At 37.7% G+C, this 21,774-nt stretch overlaps 1 protein-coding gene across 9 annotated transcripts in view; it reads right to left on the bottom strand.

The window, feature by feature from the left end:
• Positions 1-4,466: 4,466 nt before the first annotated feature.
• TUT4 (terminal uridylyl transferase 4) overlaps positions 4,467-21,774 on the bottom strand; it is a 143,805-nt gene continuing 126,497 nt past the window's right edge. For 2 of the 9 annotated variants that reach the window (XM_027108535.1, XM_027108527.1), the window contains 6 exons: positions 15,961-16,076; positions 14,808-15,031; positions 14,089-14,189; positions 10,511-10,958; positions 6,610-6,768; positions 4,862-5,108 (listed from right to left, as the gene is read on the bottom strand). In XM_027108535.1, coding sequence (XP_026964336.1) covers positions 5,020-5,108; positions 6,610-6,768; positions 10,511-10,958; positions 14,089-14,189; positions 14,808-15,031; positions 15,961-16,076 — 1,137 coding nt within the window. In that variant the 3' untranslated portion in view covers positions 4,862-5,019. Of the gene's footprint in view, positions 5,198-6,609; positions 6,769-10,510; positions 10,959-14,088; positions 14,190-14,807; positions 15,032-15,960; positions 16,077-21,774 lie in introns of all 9 variants that reach the window. The other 7 variants (XM_027108536.1, XM_027108534.1, XM_027108532.1 and 4 more) reach the window with 6 other exon arrangements.

Below are 21,774 nucleotides of genomic sequence, written 5' to 3'. Positions count from 1 at the left end.
TTAAGAGACACATTTTACATCTTACCTCTGAACTCATACATATTCTGCACTAAAACAAATTTCAGGAAAAAATTCGTATTCCCTGTGCAAAATACATTCTGATATTTCTTATGCAGTATCAGTTTTACTATCGGGTGCAAACCACTAAATTGATTACACTTCCCACAATATGAATTACACTACTTTAAAAGCTTTGCCATAGGGCACAATGACCTGTTAATACTAAGGAATGAAGAGATATGTGTTCTCAGGGGCAAAGGAAATAATGGATTTGGTGAGAGGCTTCCAATATAACAACCCAACTTAAAGTTCATTCCTCTAGCCCCTTTCCATTATTTTTGGTAGACTGACCTAAGTTTAAATAAGCATTAATCAGAAAAGAATGATCACAGATGCTGGCCACTCCCAGCCAAAAGTTAACAAGTTTCCACAGACAAAAAAGATAAAATAATCTGTTTTTTAAAATGCAAGAATACAGGTTCAAAGAGATTAAAAGATAAGAGATGGAAATTAAGCATGGCAGAATTTAAGAAACAAAGATTTGAAAATTGGGAAACTGAAAGTCTTATTAGAAAACCCAATATACAAAATAGACAAGGCATAGAGAAAATAGGCTGGAGGGGGAAAAAATGGAAAATAATAAAAAGGTATAGAGATAATCAAGAAGACATGAAAAGAAATCCTGCATGTGTATAATTGACATTGCTGATAAACAAAATTGAGCAAATCAAACTTAAAAAATTCAAATAGAAGAAAAATCGCCTTGATTTAAAAGATAAAGAATTATATAGGCATCCAAGCAGAGAAATCAAGCCATGTATAGTGAGGGAAAAGATCAGGATGATCTCAGGTCTTCATTAAGGCAGAGAAGCAAAAGGCTCCAAAGGTCAGGAAAACAAAGTGTGCCAGGAACTTTACACCCAGCCAAAGTTGTCCTTAAAATATAAAGGGAATAGACATTCTCAAGTATGCAAGTGCTTAACAGCATACAACCACTTGGGAAAAAACTGCCTGATAATGAAATTTACTCAGCAAGAAATGAATCAAATTAAGGACTCAGGAAAAAAAGAAGCGGTAAAAGAAATGGTAGTAAACATTTTAGAAATTTTAAATTAAAAATGGGAAATTGGGCTTCCCTAGTGGCACAGTGGTTGAGAGTCCACCTGCCGATGCAGGGGACACGGGTTCGTGCCCCGGTCCAGGAAGATCCCACATGAGCCATGGCTGCTGAGCCTGCGCATCCAGAGCCTGTGCTCCGCAACAGGAGAGGCCACAACAGTGAGAGGCCCGCATACCGCAAAAAAAAAAAAAAAAAAGAAAATAAAAATGGGAAATTATAAGACAAATGAAATATCTGAACATTGTCTATATATGAATAATATAACCAGGAAGTAGGGGAACTCTTTTAAGTGTCCTGGTTTCATTTTTTATGACAGGAGTCATATACTATGTCTAAAACATACAAGAAGCTAGAAAAAAATTACTCCAGCCTCTTTAATGTTTTCTGTAATTGTCCTTAATTTTGAAGGAGTCTTTTAGAACTAGATTCTCTTGTAGAAAAAATTTTTAAGTTGAACATTTCTTCACTTTTACATTTTTTTGTTAAATCCAAGTAAAATTAATTTGCCAGACGTACTAAATATAGCATATAAACCCACTTTTGTAAAACTTTTCCTGTGTGTGTATCTGTATATATGTGTACATATATGTATATAATGTATATATTTTAAGAGATGGTTTGAAAAAATGAAGTTCACTAGATATTAATAGTATTAATTTCTGGTTTATGGGTTTTCGAGTGATCTTTATACTTTGTTCTTTTACTTAATGCTTTTTTTGGTAATAAACAAACAATAAAGTTAAATTATCCTTTACAAGGAAAAATTGAGTTGTTTGGAGTTTAGAGCTTTTTTTTTTTTTTTTTTTTTTTTTTTGCGGTACGCAGGACTCTCACTGTTGTGGCCTCTCCTGTTGCGGAGCACAGGCTCCGGGATGCGCAGGCTCAGCGGCCATGGCTCACGGGCCCAGTCGCTCCACGGCATGTGGGATCTTCCTGGACCGGGGCACGAGAACCCGTGTCCCCTGCATCGTCAGGCGGACTCTCAACCACTGCGCCACCAGGGAAGCCCCCTAGAGCTTTTTTTATAAGCTTACCAACACAGTTTACAGATTGTTTCTTGGAACTGCAAATTGGTAACCACTTTTTGGCAATACAGCAATTTGGCAATATGTAGCAGGAACCTTAGAACTTTTATCCTTTTTATCTAATAATCCCATTTATAAGAATTCACCATAATAGAATACAGTTGACCTTTGAATAACACAGGTTTGAACTGCATGAGTCCACTTGTATGCAGGGTTTTTTCCAATAAATATTACTATCCTACATGATCCAAAGTTGGCTGAATCTGCAGATGTGGAACCATGGATATGGAGGGCCAACTATGGTATTTGAGCATCCATAGATTTTCGTATCTGCCACAGATCCTGGAACCAATTCTCTGCGGATTCTGAGGGATGACTATAATCAAATACACACAAAAATAGCCTTATCCTATCATCATTTTACATATATTTTTATGTAGAGAAGAACTGGAAATAGCAAAAATGTCCATCTGTAGGGAACTGAATTAGTAAATTACATAGTATATCATTAGTATTCATATTTTTAAATAATCTTTAGTGGCAAGGGAAAATATTAATCTCTCCAAGTGATTAAACATTACACAAAACATCTCAAAGCAATGTGATCTTAAGTGTGTGTGTTCTCTGCAGAAGATTGATAATTTAATTTTATACTTTTCAATTGATCTACAATGAATTTGAATTCATAATCAAAAACTTAAGTTTGTAATTTATATGAAAAATTTGTAAACTTATGAAACTCAGCTACTACATAAATTATCAATACAAACTAAGAGTTTTCTATTTTTCAGCTTGGAACAGTTTTGCAGTTATTGAACACTGGCAATTACTGAAGGAGGAATAAATGAGATGCTAAAAATTACTATATAGAACACTGTTATACAAATAAAACCTAGGTTACTGGAGTTTATTGCCCCATAAATACCTTTTGCCAGGTGGTATACTGCCTTCCTTTGGGAAGGAAGACTGAACTGGGGGCAGTCTCTTGCTGCAGATTGGCAGATTGTTTTGTTTTGTTTTGTTTTTGGCCACGCCGCATGGCTTGTGGGATTTTAGTTCCCCGACCAGGGATCGAACCCAGGCCCTCGGCAATGAGAGCGCAGAGTCCCAACCACTGGACCACCAGGGAATTCCCAGATTGTTTTCTTTTTAATGAATATTTCAAATATATACAAAAGTAGAACAGTAAAATGAATACCCTATTCTCTAAGACCTGAAAGGAAATGAAATACGTAGAACACTGACTTTAAAAGAAAATCTTGAATTCTCCAAGTAACAGTTTAACAGAAAAGTATATGTTGGGCCAGGTTATCTCATTAACAAAACAAATAAGCTGAACTTCACCACTTAGTAGGATTCCGTGGGATGCTGACTGAAGCTTTTTTTTTTTTTAATTGAAGTATAATTGATCAACAACGCTGTGTTAGTTCCAGGTGCACAGCATAGTGATTCAATATTTCTCTACATTACAAAATGATCACCATGGGATGCTGAAGCTTTAATATGAAAAATTAACAGTAAACACACTTGATCTTAACATTTAACAAATGTCTTTCCAGGGCTATAAACACCACAGGAAAGTCTTCAACCTCCTGCAATAGATTTCAAGCATCTTCCTTCCATTTTGGAAAATATGGCAAAAGCCCAAGTGCTCTCATATTTAAGGAATGCATATCTGAGGAAGCAGAACAAAGATAACATACTGTTCTTAAAAGACATTTGTATTTACTTATTCTGCAGATTTCCAAATAAATCTATAGTATGATTTGGTCTAAAATCCCTGGCAAATCTCTGAGTTGTTTAGACAAGATGACCTCACCTCAATGTATAGTACCAAAAACAGCTACAAAATCTCCCACCAACAACACAAGTTTGAAATCCAACTATAATCACTGATCACAAGGCATTATTGGTAAACACCATCCTCACAAGTATACCTTCCAGGCAGTAGTACAGGACTCAGAATGGATAGTCTGGCACATGTTAGTTCCTCAGTAAATAAGAATTACCTTCCCTCCACTAAACTCTACTTCAAAAGATCTGATTCAATTCTATTTCCAACACATAACTGTGCTAACTTTAGAATTCATTTTGTTTTGCACCTCAGTTTTCCCAATGATAAAATGAGATAGCATCTGCTTCTATCAACCTCATATGGGTGTTGTGAAGATCCAATAAAATAACATGAAAAGATTCTTAGATCTTTTTCTAAAACTAAGTCTATGATTTAGAATACTCTATTCAATGAGAGTAAAACAAATCTCTGAATTGTTACATTATATTCCTATCATCTAAACAACCAGATGAATTAACAAAATTTGACTCTTGTCAAAAAGATTTATTAACTTAAAATAGAATTACTTCAAATACAGACAAAAGCAAATTTCTGTTCAAGTTGGAATATTTTCAATATACAAGAATGTAAAAGAAAAAAATTCTAAATCTTCATGTTGAAGTTTTATTTTATTATTTTTTTTCCTTTTAAAAAGTTTTTGGCACTACAAGGTTCTGTAAAGAATAGAAGTGACAAATTTAAAACACATGAAAGTCTTTCCTAATTCTTAAGAACAATATATATAAAGTCTGAAGCAACCAAAGTATGAATACAGCTAATAGAAAATAAAGAATGTAATTTTTAAATTCTCTCTTTATACAATTCATCAAGGTTAAACAAAACATAAAATTCCCTTAAAAATAGGGTAATAAAATAGATGAAATTTGTATCACTCAATTCGGTGATACTAGTAAAAACTATAGTTCATATTTATATACAAATAATACAGTCTTTAAAAACAGTCTTAGAATTTAAATAAGCTATCTAAACGTGTTAAAATTTTAAATCAGGACCTGATTTGTTTTGCTTTCCATTAAATGTCACTTTTTCTGCTGAATGTAACTGACATTGAGGTACGGATACCCTTGAGACAGCAGGATTGGCTGGTTGCTGTGCATCGGTAGAGCAGCTGAAAGAAAATGGACTCGCATTACTCCGACACGTTTCCTCTTGGTGGGTGGGGACAACGCTCTCTACACCGACGGGTGGCACATCTGTCTGTTGGACACAACACAGACAGGAAACTGAAAGGCTTGTGCCTATTTATCTGACAACCTCTTAGAATTAACTGTAGCTAGTTCTCTTTTTTTCTATTTATATAGTAAAGAAGAGATGAAGCATGTCAAAACATTTAGTGGGGGGAGAAGGAGGAGGAGGGAAGGAAAATGTGGGTATGTGAAAGAAAATAGAGGAGACAAGAGAGATGGAGGGGAGGAATTAAGGGGAAAAAATCCACCAGGGAAGAACTTCAGACTCTCCTCCTCCCCCAAAAGGGCTTGTATGACCAATAGTAATTTCCCTCAGCCCTAGTTCTTTGCTCAGAATAAACCAGCCATAGTTAAGGTTCTGCCATTCTATAATACAGCAATGCCGCACCAAGTACAATGGATAGTTTACGAAGGCTTAAGTGTATCAAGCCTGATAATCATACCAGGGGCTTCCCCTGAGAAGTTATTTTATTTAGTCAACATTCCCAGAGTGCCTTTCTTTACTTTCTTGAACTCCTAGTTTAACTGTATTAACTCTGACTCTAGTTTTCTTAACTCCTAAGTTAACGAAGTGCTGAAGGCCAGATTCAGACATTCCCTATTTGAACTGAGATACTGCTGAGGCAAGTAGGTTAGATAAAATGCTATTCATTACTTAGATCAAAGCCATTATTGGTACATTAGTACCAAGAGAATATAATCAATTCTAATGTCATTCAAGTCTTAGTTTTACTAAACAAATTTGACTGTCACTACTCAACTCAAAAACTTCTACTGGATCCCCACCACTTACTAAGTCCAAACTCCTTCATAATATGGCCTCAGCCTACCTCCTCTAGCCTCATCACCTATACATTTTTCCATTTACCTCATCTAGTCCTATTATTTTCTCTTTTCTCTTTTTTCCCTATAGGAAAAAAGTTTCAGTGAAAAAAGTTCAGTATAATATGGATCACTTTTTTCAGTGAAAAAAGTTTTCACTGAGGCAGAACTAGTGACTTTGCATGTATTATGGCCTCAGCTAAGAACACTCCTCCTCTCTAATCTCTACATGATCTCTAGGGAAAAAATCCCATATCTCTTTCAAGATCTAGTTTGAATGTCAAAATCTTGTGCAATTTGATCCCTGGTGTCTATATTCTGCTCTCTCTGCTAGGGCAAAGTTAACTGATTCCTCTAAGCTCCTATTCTTGTCTATTTCACAGGTCTGGCTTTCCTAATAAAATATGCATTAAGTGCAAGGGCTTTATTTAATTCTTGCTTGAGCAATAACCACCTAGCGCAGTCTGACACACAGTATGCTCTCTCAATAAATATTTACTGAATTCATAAATTTTCACTCCAAGAGCCTGGCCTTTACAAAGGCTCCTTGTCCCAGAACAAAACCCACCCAGCCTGTGACAAATACGTAAGCAATGGTACCTTGAGTATAGAAAGGTTTGTTGGGCTGAAATCTGGCATTTCCCTGATGCATGAAGTTCTGATGCAAACCATAAGGCCACGAAGCTGGGACAAGAGGGAAATGGGGTCGTGGTGCATGTTCCCAAGGAATTGGAGGATTTAGTCCTGGAAATCCTGGCTCTGCATTTCAACAATAAAGGAAAGACATATTTTAAAACATCACTTTGTTCATTCAAATATTCCTTCATTCCACAAAGATTTATTGAGTATCTACTACTGACCAAGAAATATGCTAAATGCAGAGGATACCAAAAAAAATTCTTTAAGGGATAAAAACACTGTAATTGTTCTCAAATTATTCATAAAGGAAACATTTAAGAAGACATACACAATAATATGTGGTAATTGCTATAACAGAGCGGTGGAAGGTGTCTAAAGTGAGGACTAACCCAATTGTTCAAGGACAGAGAAGGTTTTCCTAAAATGATGGACTAAATTGAGTGTTAAAGGACAAAGAACAAGTTATGCAAAATGGGACAAGGAGGACATTTTAGACAGAAGGAATAGTATGCTCAAAAGCCAGGAAGCCGGAAAATACAGCAAGTTTGGGAAGCTGCAAGACGACTGGCAATACAGAGACAGAGGTAAAGGAAGGCAGCGGTAAGAGAAAAGGCTGGACAGGTAGGTAGGATCTATATTTCAAAGAACCTTAGTACATCACTAAGGAGCTTAACATCTTATCCTAAAGGCAATGCCAACTACACCAGAATCAATTATATCTTGGCCTGGAAGGAGATCCTATTAGAAGCTGAGGCATTGTGGTGAAATAGCTGAAAACTTGGGCATTGGAGCCAAATAGGTCTAAGTTCAAATACCAGTTACAAAAATTACTAAGGTTTAATTATGAACCCCAGGTTGTTATGAGGATTAAATAAGATAACAAAAATAAAGTAGCTTACACAAATTATGTCATATTAAGCAGGAACTCAAAAAATATGAGTCCTATTCTTTCTATGGCAAACCACTCCCACCAATCTACTTCCCTTTAAGATCTATCTTTAAGTACGTCTTTCAAAGCACAGTAACCCCTGAATCTTCTGGATCATTTCTGGTGGCTTTTCTCATTCAGGATCACAATGTGGCAGGAAATAATCTAAAAGACACTATCCTTATTCACTAAACTTCCTAGCAGGAAGTTAGGAGGTACAGGATAGGGAGGAGTAGGGAGCAAGAAAACTGAAACCACACTCCTAGCCACACTCCTACCAAGCTCAGTCTTCTCAGGAGGTAACCAGGTAAACAAAGCAGCTGGTTCACTGCAAGTTCATAAAGCCAAGTTACAACTAAGAGCTAAAGCTGCAGAGCTCAGAGTTTACAAAAAATAAGACTGGGTATACAGTATTGAGGTCCTGACCAACTGAGAAATGTTTTAACATAAAAGGGTATCTTTTAGAATATCCTTCAATCTCTCTTGGCCATTTTTCCCAACCAAGTATTTTCATAATACAATTAAAGATAGTCTGAAAAATTATCATTAAAGATAATCTGAAAAATGGGGTAAAAACTACTCATACAACCTCCTACTCTAATACAACCACTAGTATCATTTTAATATATCCCCATCCGGTCTCTCCATTTTTAACATAATGTTAACTTTAGCTGTAATATTAACTAGGAGTTGTGCACCTATCCAACAAATAATATTTGCTGTGTAACACTTTATTACATAATAATAATACATTATACAAATAATGTATCTACATCAGGCACTATACTGGACACCAGGGAGACAATGACAGGCAAGAAACAATTCATAACCTCTAAAAGTTCAGTCTAATGCATTATGCAGACAAGTAGACAGGCGATTTCAACACAGGAAGACAAGTGTTATAATATGGATATTAAGGAAACATGAAGGAGAGAAATGATACCTAACACAACTGGAAGACAGGATCAACAGGAATTAAAGACTTCCTGAAGAAAGTGATCTAAATTTTAAAACGGAGGATGAGTAAGTTAGCCAAGCTTTGGAGCAAAGGAGAAGGAGGTGAGAGTGAGCAGGAGAGTTAATGGAGAGGATATTCCAGGCAGAGGGAACAACTTAGGTAAACAATCAGGGGTAAGAGTACGGTGTGTTTGTAGGATGTTAATTAATTAGTTCATTAAGGCTGAAACAGAGATCAAGGAGGCAGGGAGAAGAAGGAGTTAAAACTGAGTCGATATATCAAAAGGCAAAGCACTGGGCCTGTCTTCATGGTTATATAACTCAGTGACTATCAAGATGCATATCGTGGCATGCACACAATAAATATTTGTTGAATGAGAGAAGCAGAGGCCACATTAGAATGGCCATGTATGACATATATCCTTTGTTCCTGGAAATTTAAATGAGTTCCCACATTCTGGAATTTCTGCTCAGCAAAATATATTACCTGTATTATTCCAAAGAGGTCTCAGCGCTTTAAGAAATAATATATATTTGCTTAAAATTATCACTAAAATTATTTTGGAAATTGATAAAGGGAAAGAATCAAGCTTTTAGTCTGCATTTCCTATACAAACAATATTTCAGGATAACCAAGCAGTTAATAAGGAAAAGAATCACAGACAAAAATTACAGAAGAATCACAAAGAGTAAATAGAAAATACTGATAACTGTTAAATCTGGGTAATGGGGGGGTCATTATACTTTAATCTCTCCTTTTGTGTACATTTCAAATTTTCCCTAGTAAGAAAAAATCTACATATAAAACTAGATGAATGGAATTTATCAACTATTTTTAAATATGCAAAGATTAAAAAATGACTGGATGGTAATACACCAAAATATTTCTGAGCAGTTCTGTCTAGGAATTGAGATTATATATGATTTTCTTTTTCAAATGCTCTACAAAGAATATGTATTACTTAGATATCAGTTAAAAAAAACCCTATTCTTTCTTAAGCTACAAAGTGCTACTAATCTTTTTCTTTTTTAAAAATTGCTCCTTACTATAAGGGGACTTCCCTTGTGGTCCAGTGGTTAAGACTCCACGCTCCCAATGTAGGGGGCCCGGGTTCGATCCCTGGTCAGGGAACTAGATCCCGCATGCCGCAACTAAAAGAGCCCGCATGCTACAACTAAGACCTCACGTAGCCAGAGAAGTAAATAAATATTAAAAATAAAACAAACAAAAGAAGTTAATTTATGGGATTCCTGGTGGCGCAGTGGTTGAGAGTCCGCCTGCCGACGCAGGGGACACGGGTTTGTGCCCCGGTCCGGGAAGATCCCACATGCCGCAGAGCGGCTGGGCCTGTGAGCCATGGCCGCTGAGCCTGCGCAAGAGGCCACAACAGTGAGAGGCCCGCGTACCACCAAAACAGAAAAAAACAAAACAAAACAAACAAACAAAAAATTGCTCCTTACTAAAAGATAGTTAAGGGTCTAGGGCAAAGATTACAGGTTTTGAAGAAAGAAACTGGTTTAAATCTTGGATCACTATGATTATGATAGGATGATAGTTACTTAACCCTTCAATTCCCTCAACTGTAAAATGAATGCTAGTAATACCTACACCAAGCAAGACTGCAGCGAAAATTTAAAATAATAACAAAATAATAACTAAAATTTATGTTTATTACCTCATTTAATATTCACAACATCCCTATGAGTTAGGTGCTATTAATTCACCTATTTTACAGATGAAACCCATGCACAGATTACGCAACTGCCCAATGCCACATAATAAATGGCAGAGCCAGGATTCATATCCAGGCAGTCTGAATCCACAGCCTATACGCTTTGTCTAATGTTATACTGCCCCTGCACAAATACTGCTTGCCATCTTTTTACTCACATTTATTTCCCAGGTTCAACCAATAATACCAATCATCCAACCTTTCTACAGACAGACAGATACAAAAGAAGAAAAGGAAGGGTTACCCGAATTTCCCACTGTACCATTGTTCACCAGGGAATTTGGAGCCACAGTACGAGGCCAGTGTCCATCATGAGAGGAGCTAGGGATTGCCACAGGTCTGGCAGCAGGCTGTGCAAAGATGATGCTGGGATCGTTCAGGCCAATATTGCTGGGGGCGCTGCCTGGTGCAGAATGGATCACTGGGCCGTGAATAGGCCAGGATGGGGCAGGGATCTGGAGGGGGTGCATTGGCAACAATCCCATATTGTGCATGGGAGAATACTGAGCTGGTGGTGACTGAGGAAAGTTATACATAGGCATCTGGACCTGATGGGGGGGCTGGGCCCCCTGCTGAGGTGGGCCAAGCTTGGGTTGGGATCCTGGCTGAGATGGAGGCTGGGTAATGGCAGTGGATTGGGAAGAGTTCTGTGTAAATGGCTGGGGCTGAGGAGAATAAGATGGTGAATCAGACTGCAAAGAAAAAAAAAAAACATTTTAAAATTAATTTACAAACATCTTAATTTTATAAAAGCAGAGATTATCAAAATATAAAACTATAGAGTTATTTTACTAGAATATTATAAATAGAACTCTATGATATACATAGTAACAAATAATAACAGAACCTCATTTTATATGAAGGCAGAGTTTTTCCCAAAGTTCTCAAACCCTCTCTCACAGAGGTTTTATCTCGTAAACCTTTTCACTGCCCAAAGAAGAGAGCCCAGACATCATACCCATCATGTAGAACCCACAATTCCAATTTTAACTAGAAATTTACATCTAAATATCTCAGAGTCACTTTCATTCAGCTCCTCAACAAGCATTTACTGAGTGTCAATTAAGTATTGGGGGGACTTCCCTGGTGGTGCAGTGGTTAAGAGTCTACCTGCCAGTGCAGGGGACACGGGTTAGAGCCCTGGTCCAGGAAGATCCCACATGCCATGGAGCAACTAAGCCCATGAGCCACAACTACTGAGTCCGTGTGCCACAACTACTGAAGCCCACGCACCTAGAGCCCATGCTCCACAACAAGAGAAGCCACCGCAATGAGAAGCCCAAGCACCACAACGAAGAGTGGCCCCGGCTTGCCGCAAATAGAGAAAGCCTGCCGGCAGCAATGAAGACCCAATGCAGCCAAAAACTAAATAAATAAAAAAAGTAATTTTATAAAAAAGAAAAAAAAAGAATTAAAAAAATTATGTACTGGGCATTTTTCTAGGTATTAAAAATATAATACTAACATGTATGCCCTCATAAAGCTTAAAGTCAATGGGGGAAAAGAGGAGGAACAGATAAAGTTTACATAAGCAATCACAATACAGTATAATAATTACTATGATAAACACTGTATAATATACAATGAAATCCCAGAGCAGGAACACCTAAACCCACTTTGGGAGAAGGAGGGAAGATAAGATGAAGGAAAGTGGAAATCTTCCTGAAGGAAGTGACCTTTAAGCTGAGACTCAAGATAAATAGAAAACAGTCTGATAAAAGGGTAGAGATAAGGAAAAGGGAAGATTCAGTTAGAGGGAACAACATAATTAAAGGTTATAGGTACAAAAATACATGTCCTTTAAAAAAAAAGTAATTGGAATCTGAAATGGTTGCCTAGGCTAGGGAAGCAAATGGTTGTAAGCTATTTTTTACAGATAGAAACAACAGGACCTTGTGACTGACTGGATGTGGAGGCTGAGGGAGGAGTAGTAGTTCAGGAAACTAGATAGATAGCAGGATCATTCAATGAGATGGAGAACACAGGAGGAAGAGGCAAACCTGGGGAGTTGGAAAGAAATATAAGCTACATTCTAGACATGTTGAAGCTGCAGTGCTTTGTGAGACCTCCAAATAGCAATGTTCATTAGTCAGACTCTTACCCAAATCTCAGGCGAGAAAAAAGTGAGTGCTAGAAGCAGAAGATGAAAGTCAGGGGCACCACAGGAAAGTGATTAGAGCACAGGTTTTGGAGACAGAACCTAAGGATACAAGTTCTGGTTCCAAGTGCCTGTTGACCTCATGCAAGAAACTTAAATCTCAGCTTCTTCACCCATAAGGTATAAATAATAATAGAATCTACATCAGAGGTTTTTATGAAGATTAACTACAACAATATATGTCAAAAATATAAACACCAAATTCAGAATAGAAGATACATTTTAGTAGCAAGGAAGGGATGGTAGGAAGGCTTTAAGATGGGAACAGCATCCAAGAGGAATGCACAGGGGTTGTCAACTGTGGGTAATATTTTAACAAACCAAAAACAACAAAGCATTAAGAATTGTTAAAACCTGGTGGTAGTGCATGGATGTTTATTATTTTCTATAATTTTTCAACATTTTAAAAATATTTTTTAATAAGAAACAGGAAGAACGAATGCATATACAGCACACAGCACTCAACAAATATTAGTTAATATAACTGTTATTATATAACTTTTATGAAACTGTCAGGCCCATAGTAGTACATATTCAAATGTTTGAGGTAGGGTTAGTGGGCTCCTAAATGTTTTTCCAAGACAAGCCCTACTGCTGCTCTTCAAATTCTCTAAGAATTTTTTCTAAAATACAGATCACATCACATTTAGCATGTTTTAACAGATAACAGCTTTGAAGCTACACAGACCTGGGTTTGAATCTTTTAATTTTTCTTATTCTCAGCTTCCCAATTTGTAAAATTTGATCATACCAATACCTACCACTTCACATGTCCATTCAAAGGATTAAATGTGATAATACGTGTGAAGCACTAAAAGCATAGTGTCAGATTTAGAGTAAGCATTCAGTTAGTATTTAACTATTAATTTAAAAAGTGCAAGGTGAATACAGATTTAGACAAAGGTTAGAGCAACTCAGCAAAGTTAACAGACCTGTGAGTCTGAACACTAATTAAATACTCCATCTTTCACAGGATATATTTCACTAGGTATCCATATCAGCGATGAGAAGACACACAAAATTTCAAGCAAGTGAAGTGCCATGCATGTACTGCCCTAACAGTACTAAACCCTTAATACATCTCAATTTTGGGGTCTATTTTTAATTAATGGTACTCATATTCTTCCATTATGCAAAAGCTAAAACATCAAAGTTATCACCTAATTTTTTTTTTTTTTTTTTTTTTGCGGTACACAGGCCTCTCACTGCTGTGGCCTCTCCCGTTGCGGAGCACAGGCTCCGGATGCGCAGGCTCAGCGGCCATGGCTCACGGGCCTAGCAGCTCCGCGGCATGTGGGACCTTCCCGGACCGGGGCACAAACCCGTGTCCCATACATCGGCAGGCGTACTCTTAACCACTGTGCCACCAGGGAAGCCCTATCACCTCATTTTAATCCAACCAACAACCTTATTTGGTAGTTACCTTATTTTACAAATAAGAAATAGGTTCACTGAAGTTAAGTAGCTTGCCCATAGATATAAACCCAGATCTACATTACTCCAAAAGTAATGCTCATTCTAGCTGATGTGCCTAGCAAGGACACCTCTATAAAGCACTGTGTAATCTGGAAGATTGTATTTACCAATCTGAAAGATCCTATCACCTACCAAAATTAGTACTATCTTCCTGCCAAGACCAACCCATCTACAGGCAGAGTACTTACACATTCTGAGGACTGTCTAGTCCTTATGGACTGATCACCTTGTTGTTGGGCTGAACCAGCCACTTGTTGGGCATTTACAAGATTGCGGACCAGCTGGGCTGCTAAGAGAAGACATCAAAAAGAAATTCAACAGATAAAGAAAATAACAGAGAAACGACAATCAATAAACTCTCTTCTTCAGTACAACAGTCTCAAATCTGAGATTTTATAAACTTGGACTTTTAAACTTATGATTATGTTAGTGAATGACTTTTAACAACTCATTTTTTTTCTTGTTTGTTAAGCCATTTCTCAATCCTTAGAGCATTAAAAAAAAAAAATACACTGGTCCTGGAAACAAGAACAAGTGTCATATTGCTTTTCTAAAGGAGACAATATATTTATTTAAGAAAATAACTTCTGCAATAAGAATCTGAATAACTGGAAATCATCACTTATATTTTGTTTTTTTCTTTCAATAAACTCTCATTTGGGTTTCTAATTCATGAAATTCCTTGTGATACATAACAGGAACAGATCTCCCTCTCTCATAAAAGCAGTGGGAAGAGATATAATTTCTCCTATATGTTCCCCCCAAAATCTCTCTCTCTTTGATAGATTGTTAAGGTCCAAAATCATACAGCTATGTTTAGAATAGAGAATAATCAGGGTCCTTAGAATGACACCAACATAAATGACTTTATTTCCACCAGAAACTATTTTTGGCCTTTTTTATTTACCTGCCACACTGCTATTCCTCTGACGGGCCAGCTTGACCTCTGGGCATTCCCTTCGCACATGTCCTGCATCTCCACAGATAAAACATCTGAGGTCTCTGGGGTCTCTAAAGTCTCGAGTGTCGTGGAGGTCTCGGGGGTCAAGAAGGTCTCGGGAGTCTTTCTCCTCTTCATTCCCTTCCTTCTCTTCTTCACTGTCTTTCTTCTTTAGTCTAAACAGTAAACTGCTGATACCAATAATGTGGGGCTAGGGACTTATAAACTGAATGAACTACAGAACAAACTAAACTATACAAGAGTCTGACAATAAAGGGATTAATGTGCCCATCATTTCATGCATCATTTTGAAGGCAAGGTTCTCACATTTATAGTACACCTACTCATATGGCAGAAACTGGGTACTCTAGTAGTTTTATAATACAATATCAATTTTTAATATTTAGTATCAAATTTTAATCTTGTAACAATCCTTAGAGGTTGGTATTTACTATCTCCATTTTATAGAGGAAGACACTTGAGGTTTAGAGAAGGTAAGTGTCTTCTCTAAATTTAACAAAGAGCAGTGACGGAAACTAGGAGTTTACTCTGTCTGAAAAGTTCTAAGCTCTTTATATTAGGCAAGACTTGATGACTAAAGAAGGGATTATCCTGGCCTATTAACATAGTATATAGAATGTAGTAAAGTATATTTCATAGATGTATTTTCAGGGGGCACAGAGGATGTATATTCCTTAAGGTAAATATTATATAGGCATATCTCACAGCATATACCTCAAAGATTCAATTAATTATATTTTAATTATTGGTTTTCATAACTGTGAGGTCCTCAGCAAGAACCCCATATCTTGTTCTTTTATTCCCCTTCGATTCTAGCACAGTTTCCAGCACACAGTAGGTGTTAATAAATGCTTCTTCAGTTAAAAAAAAAAAACCTGAGTGAATTAATGAATAAATGAACAAATAAATATCATGAGACACCACTGTACCAGAAATAAATCCCACTCTTTCACAAAATGCCACTCAAACATATATTGACCTAAAGGTTCAACTGAAAGCCCTGAACTTTCTCAACTTAAACATATCTGAACACAGTCATAGCTTCAATTTGTCTCACATTTATTTTCCCTGCAATGTTGATACATAATCATTTGCCAACCTTCTCCTTTTAGGGCAGTCTTTCATGTAGTGGCCTATTTTTCCACACACACGGCAACATCGATCATTGGGAGCCAGTTCTCCATCTGTTAGTACTCTGGAATCAAAGAAGTACTCCTAGGGAGAAAATACAACTTTACTAGGAAAAAAATCACTAAAAACTTTTGAATCCAAATGGAAAGCAGACTAAGACGCAAAAGTGATTTTTTGAAAAAGGAAATAAATACCAACAAATATTTCACTGAACTAAAACCATGATATGAAAACAAGATTCAGAATTATCATCAATATCACAGCTGCTAACAGTGCTAACCACTACACAGCCACATTATTTGCTCATTCATCTGTAGCATCTTTGTGTAATATCTCAATGAAAGTAGATATTATTTCCATGCTCATTTTATAGATGAGGAAACTGAGGCTCAGAAAATTCAAGTCGTTTGCCCACAGAAAAACGCTGGTAAGTAGCAGATAAAGGATTTAAAGCTAAGTCTGCCTGATTACAAAGCTCATGTTTTCTGCCCCACCAGCCTACTTCCAGAAAGGAATCATTCTCTTTACAAGACCTCTATGTAAAGAAATCAATCCTCTGGTTTATTTAAAATATCACTGGATTTGCATTCAACATTTCAATAATATGTAACATTTACTATATAAAGTAGAATATACCTAAAAAGACTGTAGAGAACCAGTAAGAATTAAATCATTTTCCCAAGTCTTAGAAGAATCAGGCTCGTTTTTGCTTTATCCTACTACCTTGCTTATGCTTCTAAGCTTTACCTCAGTTTTGCACTATCACAGAGACTAGTTTTTCCTGATAGTACCCATATCTTTGGATGGCAAGAGAACATGTCCACTTAGCACTCTTTGATTTCTTCCTTAAATCTATCTAATGTCAGGGATAAAGTAATAAGAAACACACTGACTGGGATGGCTATTAAAAAAGAAAAAAGACAGTAACAAGTATTGGTGAGGATGTGGAAAAACTGCAACCCTCATATATTGCTGGTGGGAATATAAAATAGCACAGCTCTGTTAGGAAACAGTTTGGCAGCTCCTCAGAAAGTTAAACATAAACTTATCAAAATGACCCAGCAATTCTACTGTTATACATCCAAAAGAAATGAAAACATATATCCACACAAGATTTGGTACACAAATATTCACAGCAGCACTACTCATAATAGCCAAAAAGTAGAAACAATTCAAATTTCCAACAAACTGATAGGAATGAATAAATAAAACATAATATAACCATACAACTGAATATCATTCAACTATAAAAAAAAATGAAGTACTGATACACGTTACAACATGAATGAACCCTGAAAACATTCTGCTAAATGAAAGAAACCAGTCACAAAAGGCTACATATTCTTTGATTCCATTTTCATAAAATGTCCACAGTAGGCAAATCTACAGTTGTGAGACGAAAAAGGAATGAGGATTGACTGCTAATGAGGACAGGAGTTTCCTTGAGAGAGGACGAAACATTCTAAAACTAGATGTAGTGATGGTTGCACAATCCTGCAGATATACTGAAAACCAATGAATTGCTCACTTTATATAGATGAACTGTACAGTACATGAATTATTTCTCAGTAAAGTTCTATTTCTAAAAAAGGATGCAATATAATTCTATACATTTACTATTGATGAAACCAATGTAATTAATTAAAATCTTCATCATCATATTTTCTGACAGGACAAAATGAAGGCCTTTCTCAGTTCACCCAGTTGCTTATGGCTGAAACCTAGGAATCACCCTGAACTTATTCTCCTTAACGCATCACCTCTAATTAATCACCAGGTTGTATCCATTCTACTCCTGAATATCTATCTCTTTAGATATTCTTCTTTCTTCAGCCCACCGTCCTAGTTAATGTGGCCTAGACCTGGGGTCAGCAAACTTCTTCTGTAAAGAGCCAGAAAGTTAAAATTTTAGGTGCTGTGGTAAAATTGAAGGTATTATGTAGGTACTTATATAACAAAAGAGAAAGCAAATTTTCACAAATTTTTTTATTGAAGAATTTCAAAATATACTAACAATAATAGAGTGTAATTTTTTATATAAGTTTATTAATTAGAAAAAAAAGGATACTTTCTGGGGGAGCCATTTTGCTTAACTGGGGTTCAAAGTTAGTGTTCCCTATCATTAAAACAGAAGGCAAATGTTCATTTGTTAATGCTAATCTGCAATTATATTTTTTGTGTTTTTTTTTTTTTTTTTTTGCAGTACGCGGGCCTCTCACTGTTGTGGCCTCTCCCGTTGCGGAGCACAAGCTCTGGATGCGCAGGCTCAGTGGCCATGGCTCACGGGCTTAGCTGCTCCGCGGCATGTGGGATCTTCCCAGACTGGGGCACGAACCCGTGTCCCCTGCATCGGCAGGCAGACTCTCAACCACTGCGCCACCAGGGAAGCCCTGCAATTATATTTTTAAGTATTTCATCTTTGAAAATGTTTTTCACAGATGAAGAAGTTGAAGATTTAAGGTAAAGAGAATACAAATGGATCTAGAGTGCATATAGAAGGACTAGTCTCTGATAAAGAAGAGATATCTGGTGATTGGCCAGCAAAATGGCGGAGCAGAATGACATGAGCTCACCCCTTCTTACAAAAATACCAAAATCACAACCAACTGCTGAACAACCATCAACAAAAACATAAAATAAAAAACACACTGGAACCTACCGAAAAAGATACCCTACATAAAAAGACAAAGAAGAAACCACAACAAGATGGTAGGAGGGGTGCAATCACGGTAAAAATCAAATCCAATATCTGCTGGGTGGGCAACCCACAAACTGGAAATTAACTATACCACAGAAGTTCTCCCACAGGAATTAAAAGTCCTGAGCACCACATCAGGCTTCCTAGCCTGGGGGTCTGGTAATGGGAGGAGGAGCCCCCTGAGAATCTGTCTTTGAAAGCCAGTGGGGTTTGACTGCAGGAATTCCACAGGACTGGGGAAAACAGAAATTCCACTCTTGGAGGGCATACACAAGATCCCATGCCGGACCAGGACCCAGGGAAAAAGGCAGTGACCTCGTAAGAGACTGGGCCCGATCTACCTGCTAGTACTGGAGGGTCTCCGGAGGAGGTGGGGGGAAGCTGTGGCTCACTGAGGAGACAAAGACACTGGCAGCAGCAGTTCTGGTGAGCACGCATTGGCATGAGCCCTCCTGGAGACTCCATTTCCTCCCCAAGACCTAGCCCCACAAAACAGCCTGTAGGCTCAAGTGCTGGGACGCCTCAGGCCAAACAACCAACAGATGGGAATACAGCCCCACCCATCAACAGACAGGGTGCTTAAAGTCTTCCTGAGCACAGCCCTGCCCACTAGAGGGACAAGCCCCAGGCCCACCCACAACAGGGCAGGAACTAGACCCTCCCACCAGGAAATCTGCACAACCCTCTCAGACAGCCTCATCCACCAGAGGGCAAACAGCAGAAGCAAGAAGAACTACAATCCTGCAGCCTGCAGAACGGAAACTGCAATCACAGAAAGTCAAGACAAAATGAGACAGCAGAGGAGTATGCCCCAGATGAAGGAACAAGACAAAACCTCAGAAGAACAACTAAGTGAAGTGGAGATAGGCAATCTACCAGAAAAAGAATTCTGAGTAATGATAGTGAAGATGATCCAAGATCTTGAAAAAAGAATGGAGGCACAGACTGAGAAGATGCAAGAAATATTTAACAAAGACCTAGAAGAACTAAAGAACAAACAGAGATGAACAATACAATAATTGAAATGAAAAATGTAAAATATATAGGAATCAATAGCAGAGTAACTGAGGCAGAAGAACAGATAAGTGAGTTTGGAGACCGAATAGTGAAAATCACTGCCATGGAACAGAATAAAGAAAAAAGAATGAAAAGAAATGAACACAATCTAAGAGACCTCTGGGACAACATTAAATGCACCAACATTCACATTATGGGGTCCCAGAGGAAAACAGAGACAGAAAGGACTTGAGAAAATATTTGAAGAGATAATAGCTGAAAACTTCCCTAATATGGGAAAGGAAACAGTCACCCAAGTCCAGGAAGGGCAGAGAGCCCCAGGCAAGATAAACCCAAGGAGGAACACACCAAGACACATAGTAATCAAACTGACAAAAATTAAAGAAAAAGAAAAAATACGAAAAGCAACAAGGGAAAAGCAACAAATAACATACAAGGGAACTCCCATAAGGTTATCAGCTGATTTCTCAGCGGAAACTCTGCAGGCCAGAAGGGAGTGGCATGATATATTTAAAGTGATGAAAGGGAAGAACCTACAACCAAGAATACTCTACCCAGCAAGACTCTCATTCAAATTCAATGGAGAAATCAAAAGCTTTACAGACAAGAAACAGCCAACAGCATTCAGCACCACCAAACCAGCTTTGCAATGAATGCTAAAGGAGCTTCTCTAAGTGGAAAAGGCCACTACTAGAAACAAGTAAAGGTAGGAAATTATTTGCACACAAATATGATGTCAAAACCAGCAATTGTGCGAAGAAAAGAGCACAAATGCAGGACATTGGAAATGCATTTGAAATTAAGAGACCAGCAACTTAAAACAATCTTGTTTATATGTAAACTGCTAATTGAAATCTCATGGTAATTGCAAACCGAAAATCTACAACAGATACACACACACACACACACACACACACACACACACAAAGAATCCAAACACAACACTAAAGTTAGTCATCCAATCACAAGAGAAAAGAACAAAAGAGGAAGGGAAGAAACAAGACCTACAAAAACAAATCCAAAACAACTAAGAAAATGGCAATAGGAACATACATATCAGTAATTACCTTAAAGGTAAATGGATTAAATGCTCCAGCCGAAAGAAACAGACTGGCTGAATGGATACAAAAAAGAGACCCACTTCAGATCTAGGAACACATACAGACTGAAAGTGAGGGGATGGAAAAAGGTATTCCATGCAAATGTAAATCAAAAGAAAGCTGGAGTAGCAATATTCATATCAGCAAAAAAGGCTTTAAAATAAACACTGTTACAAGAGACAAAGGACACTACCTAATGATCAAAGGGTCAATCCAAGAAGAAAATATAACAATTATAAATATATATGCACCCAACATAGGAGCACTCCAATATATAAGGCAAATACTAACAGCCATAAAAGGAGAAATCAACAGTAACACAATAATAGTGGGGGACTTTAACACTCCACTTTCATCAATGGACAGATCATCCAGACAGAAGATCAATAAGGAAATACAGGCCTGAAATGACACATTAGACCAGACTGACTTAATTGATATTTACAGAGTATTCCATCCAAAAGCAGCAGAATATACATTCTTCTCAAGTGCACATGGAACATTCCCCAGGACTGATCACAAGCTGGGCCACAAAATGAGCTTCGGTAAATTTAAGAAAATTAAAGTCATATCAAGTGGGACTTCCCTGGTGGCACGGTGGTTAAGAATTCACCCGCCAATTTAGAAGACCTGGGTTTGATCCCTGGTCCGGGAAGATCCTACATGCCGCAGAGCAACTAAGCCTGTGTGCCACAACTACTGAGCCTGCACTCTAGCACCTACGAACCACAAATACTGAGCCCATGCACCACAACTACTGCAGCCTGCATCCCTAGACCCCGCGCGTTGCAACTACTGAGTCCACATGCTGCAACTACTGAAGCCCGTGTGCTCTAGGGTCCGTGTGCCACAACTACTGAAACCCACACGCCTAGAGCCCATGCTCCGCAACAAGGGAAGCCACCACGATGAGAAGCCTGCGCACCTCAACAAAGAGTAGCCCCTACTCACCACAACTAGAGAAAGC

This window comes from Aethalodelphis obliquidens, unplaced genomic scaffold, assembly GCF_003676395.1.
Source record: "Aethalodelphis obliquidens isolate GAN/ISIS:26980383/991018 unplaced genomic scaffold, ASM367639v1 scaffold9, whole genome shotgun sequence".
NCBI classification, from domain to species: Eukaryota; Metazoa; Chordata; class Mammalia; order Artiodactyla; family Delphinidae; genus Aethalodelphis; species Aethalodelphis obliquidens.
This window is presented reverse-complemented; position numbering and strand designations above follow the sequence as displayed.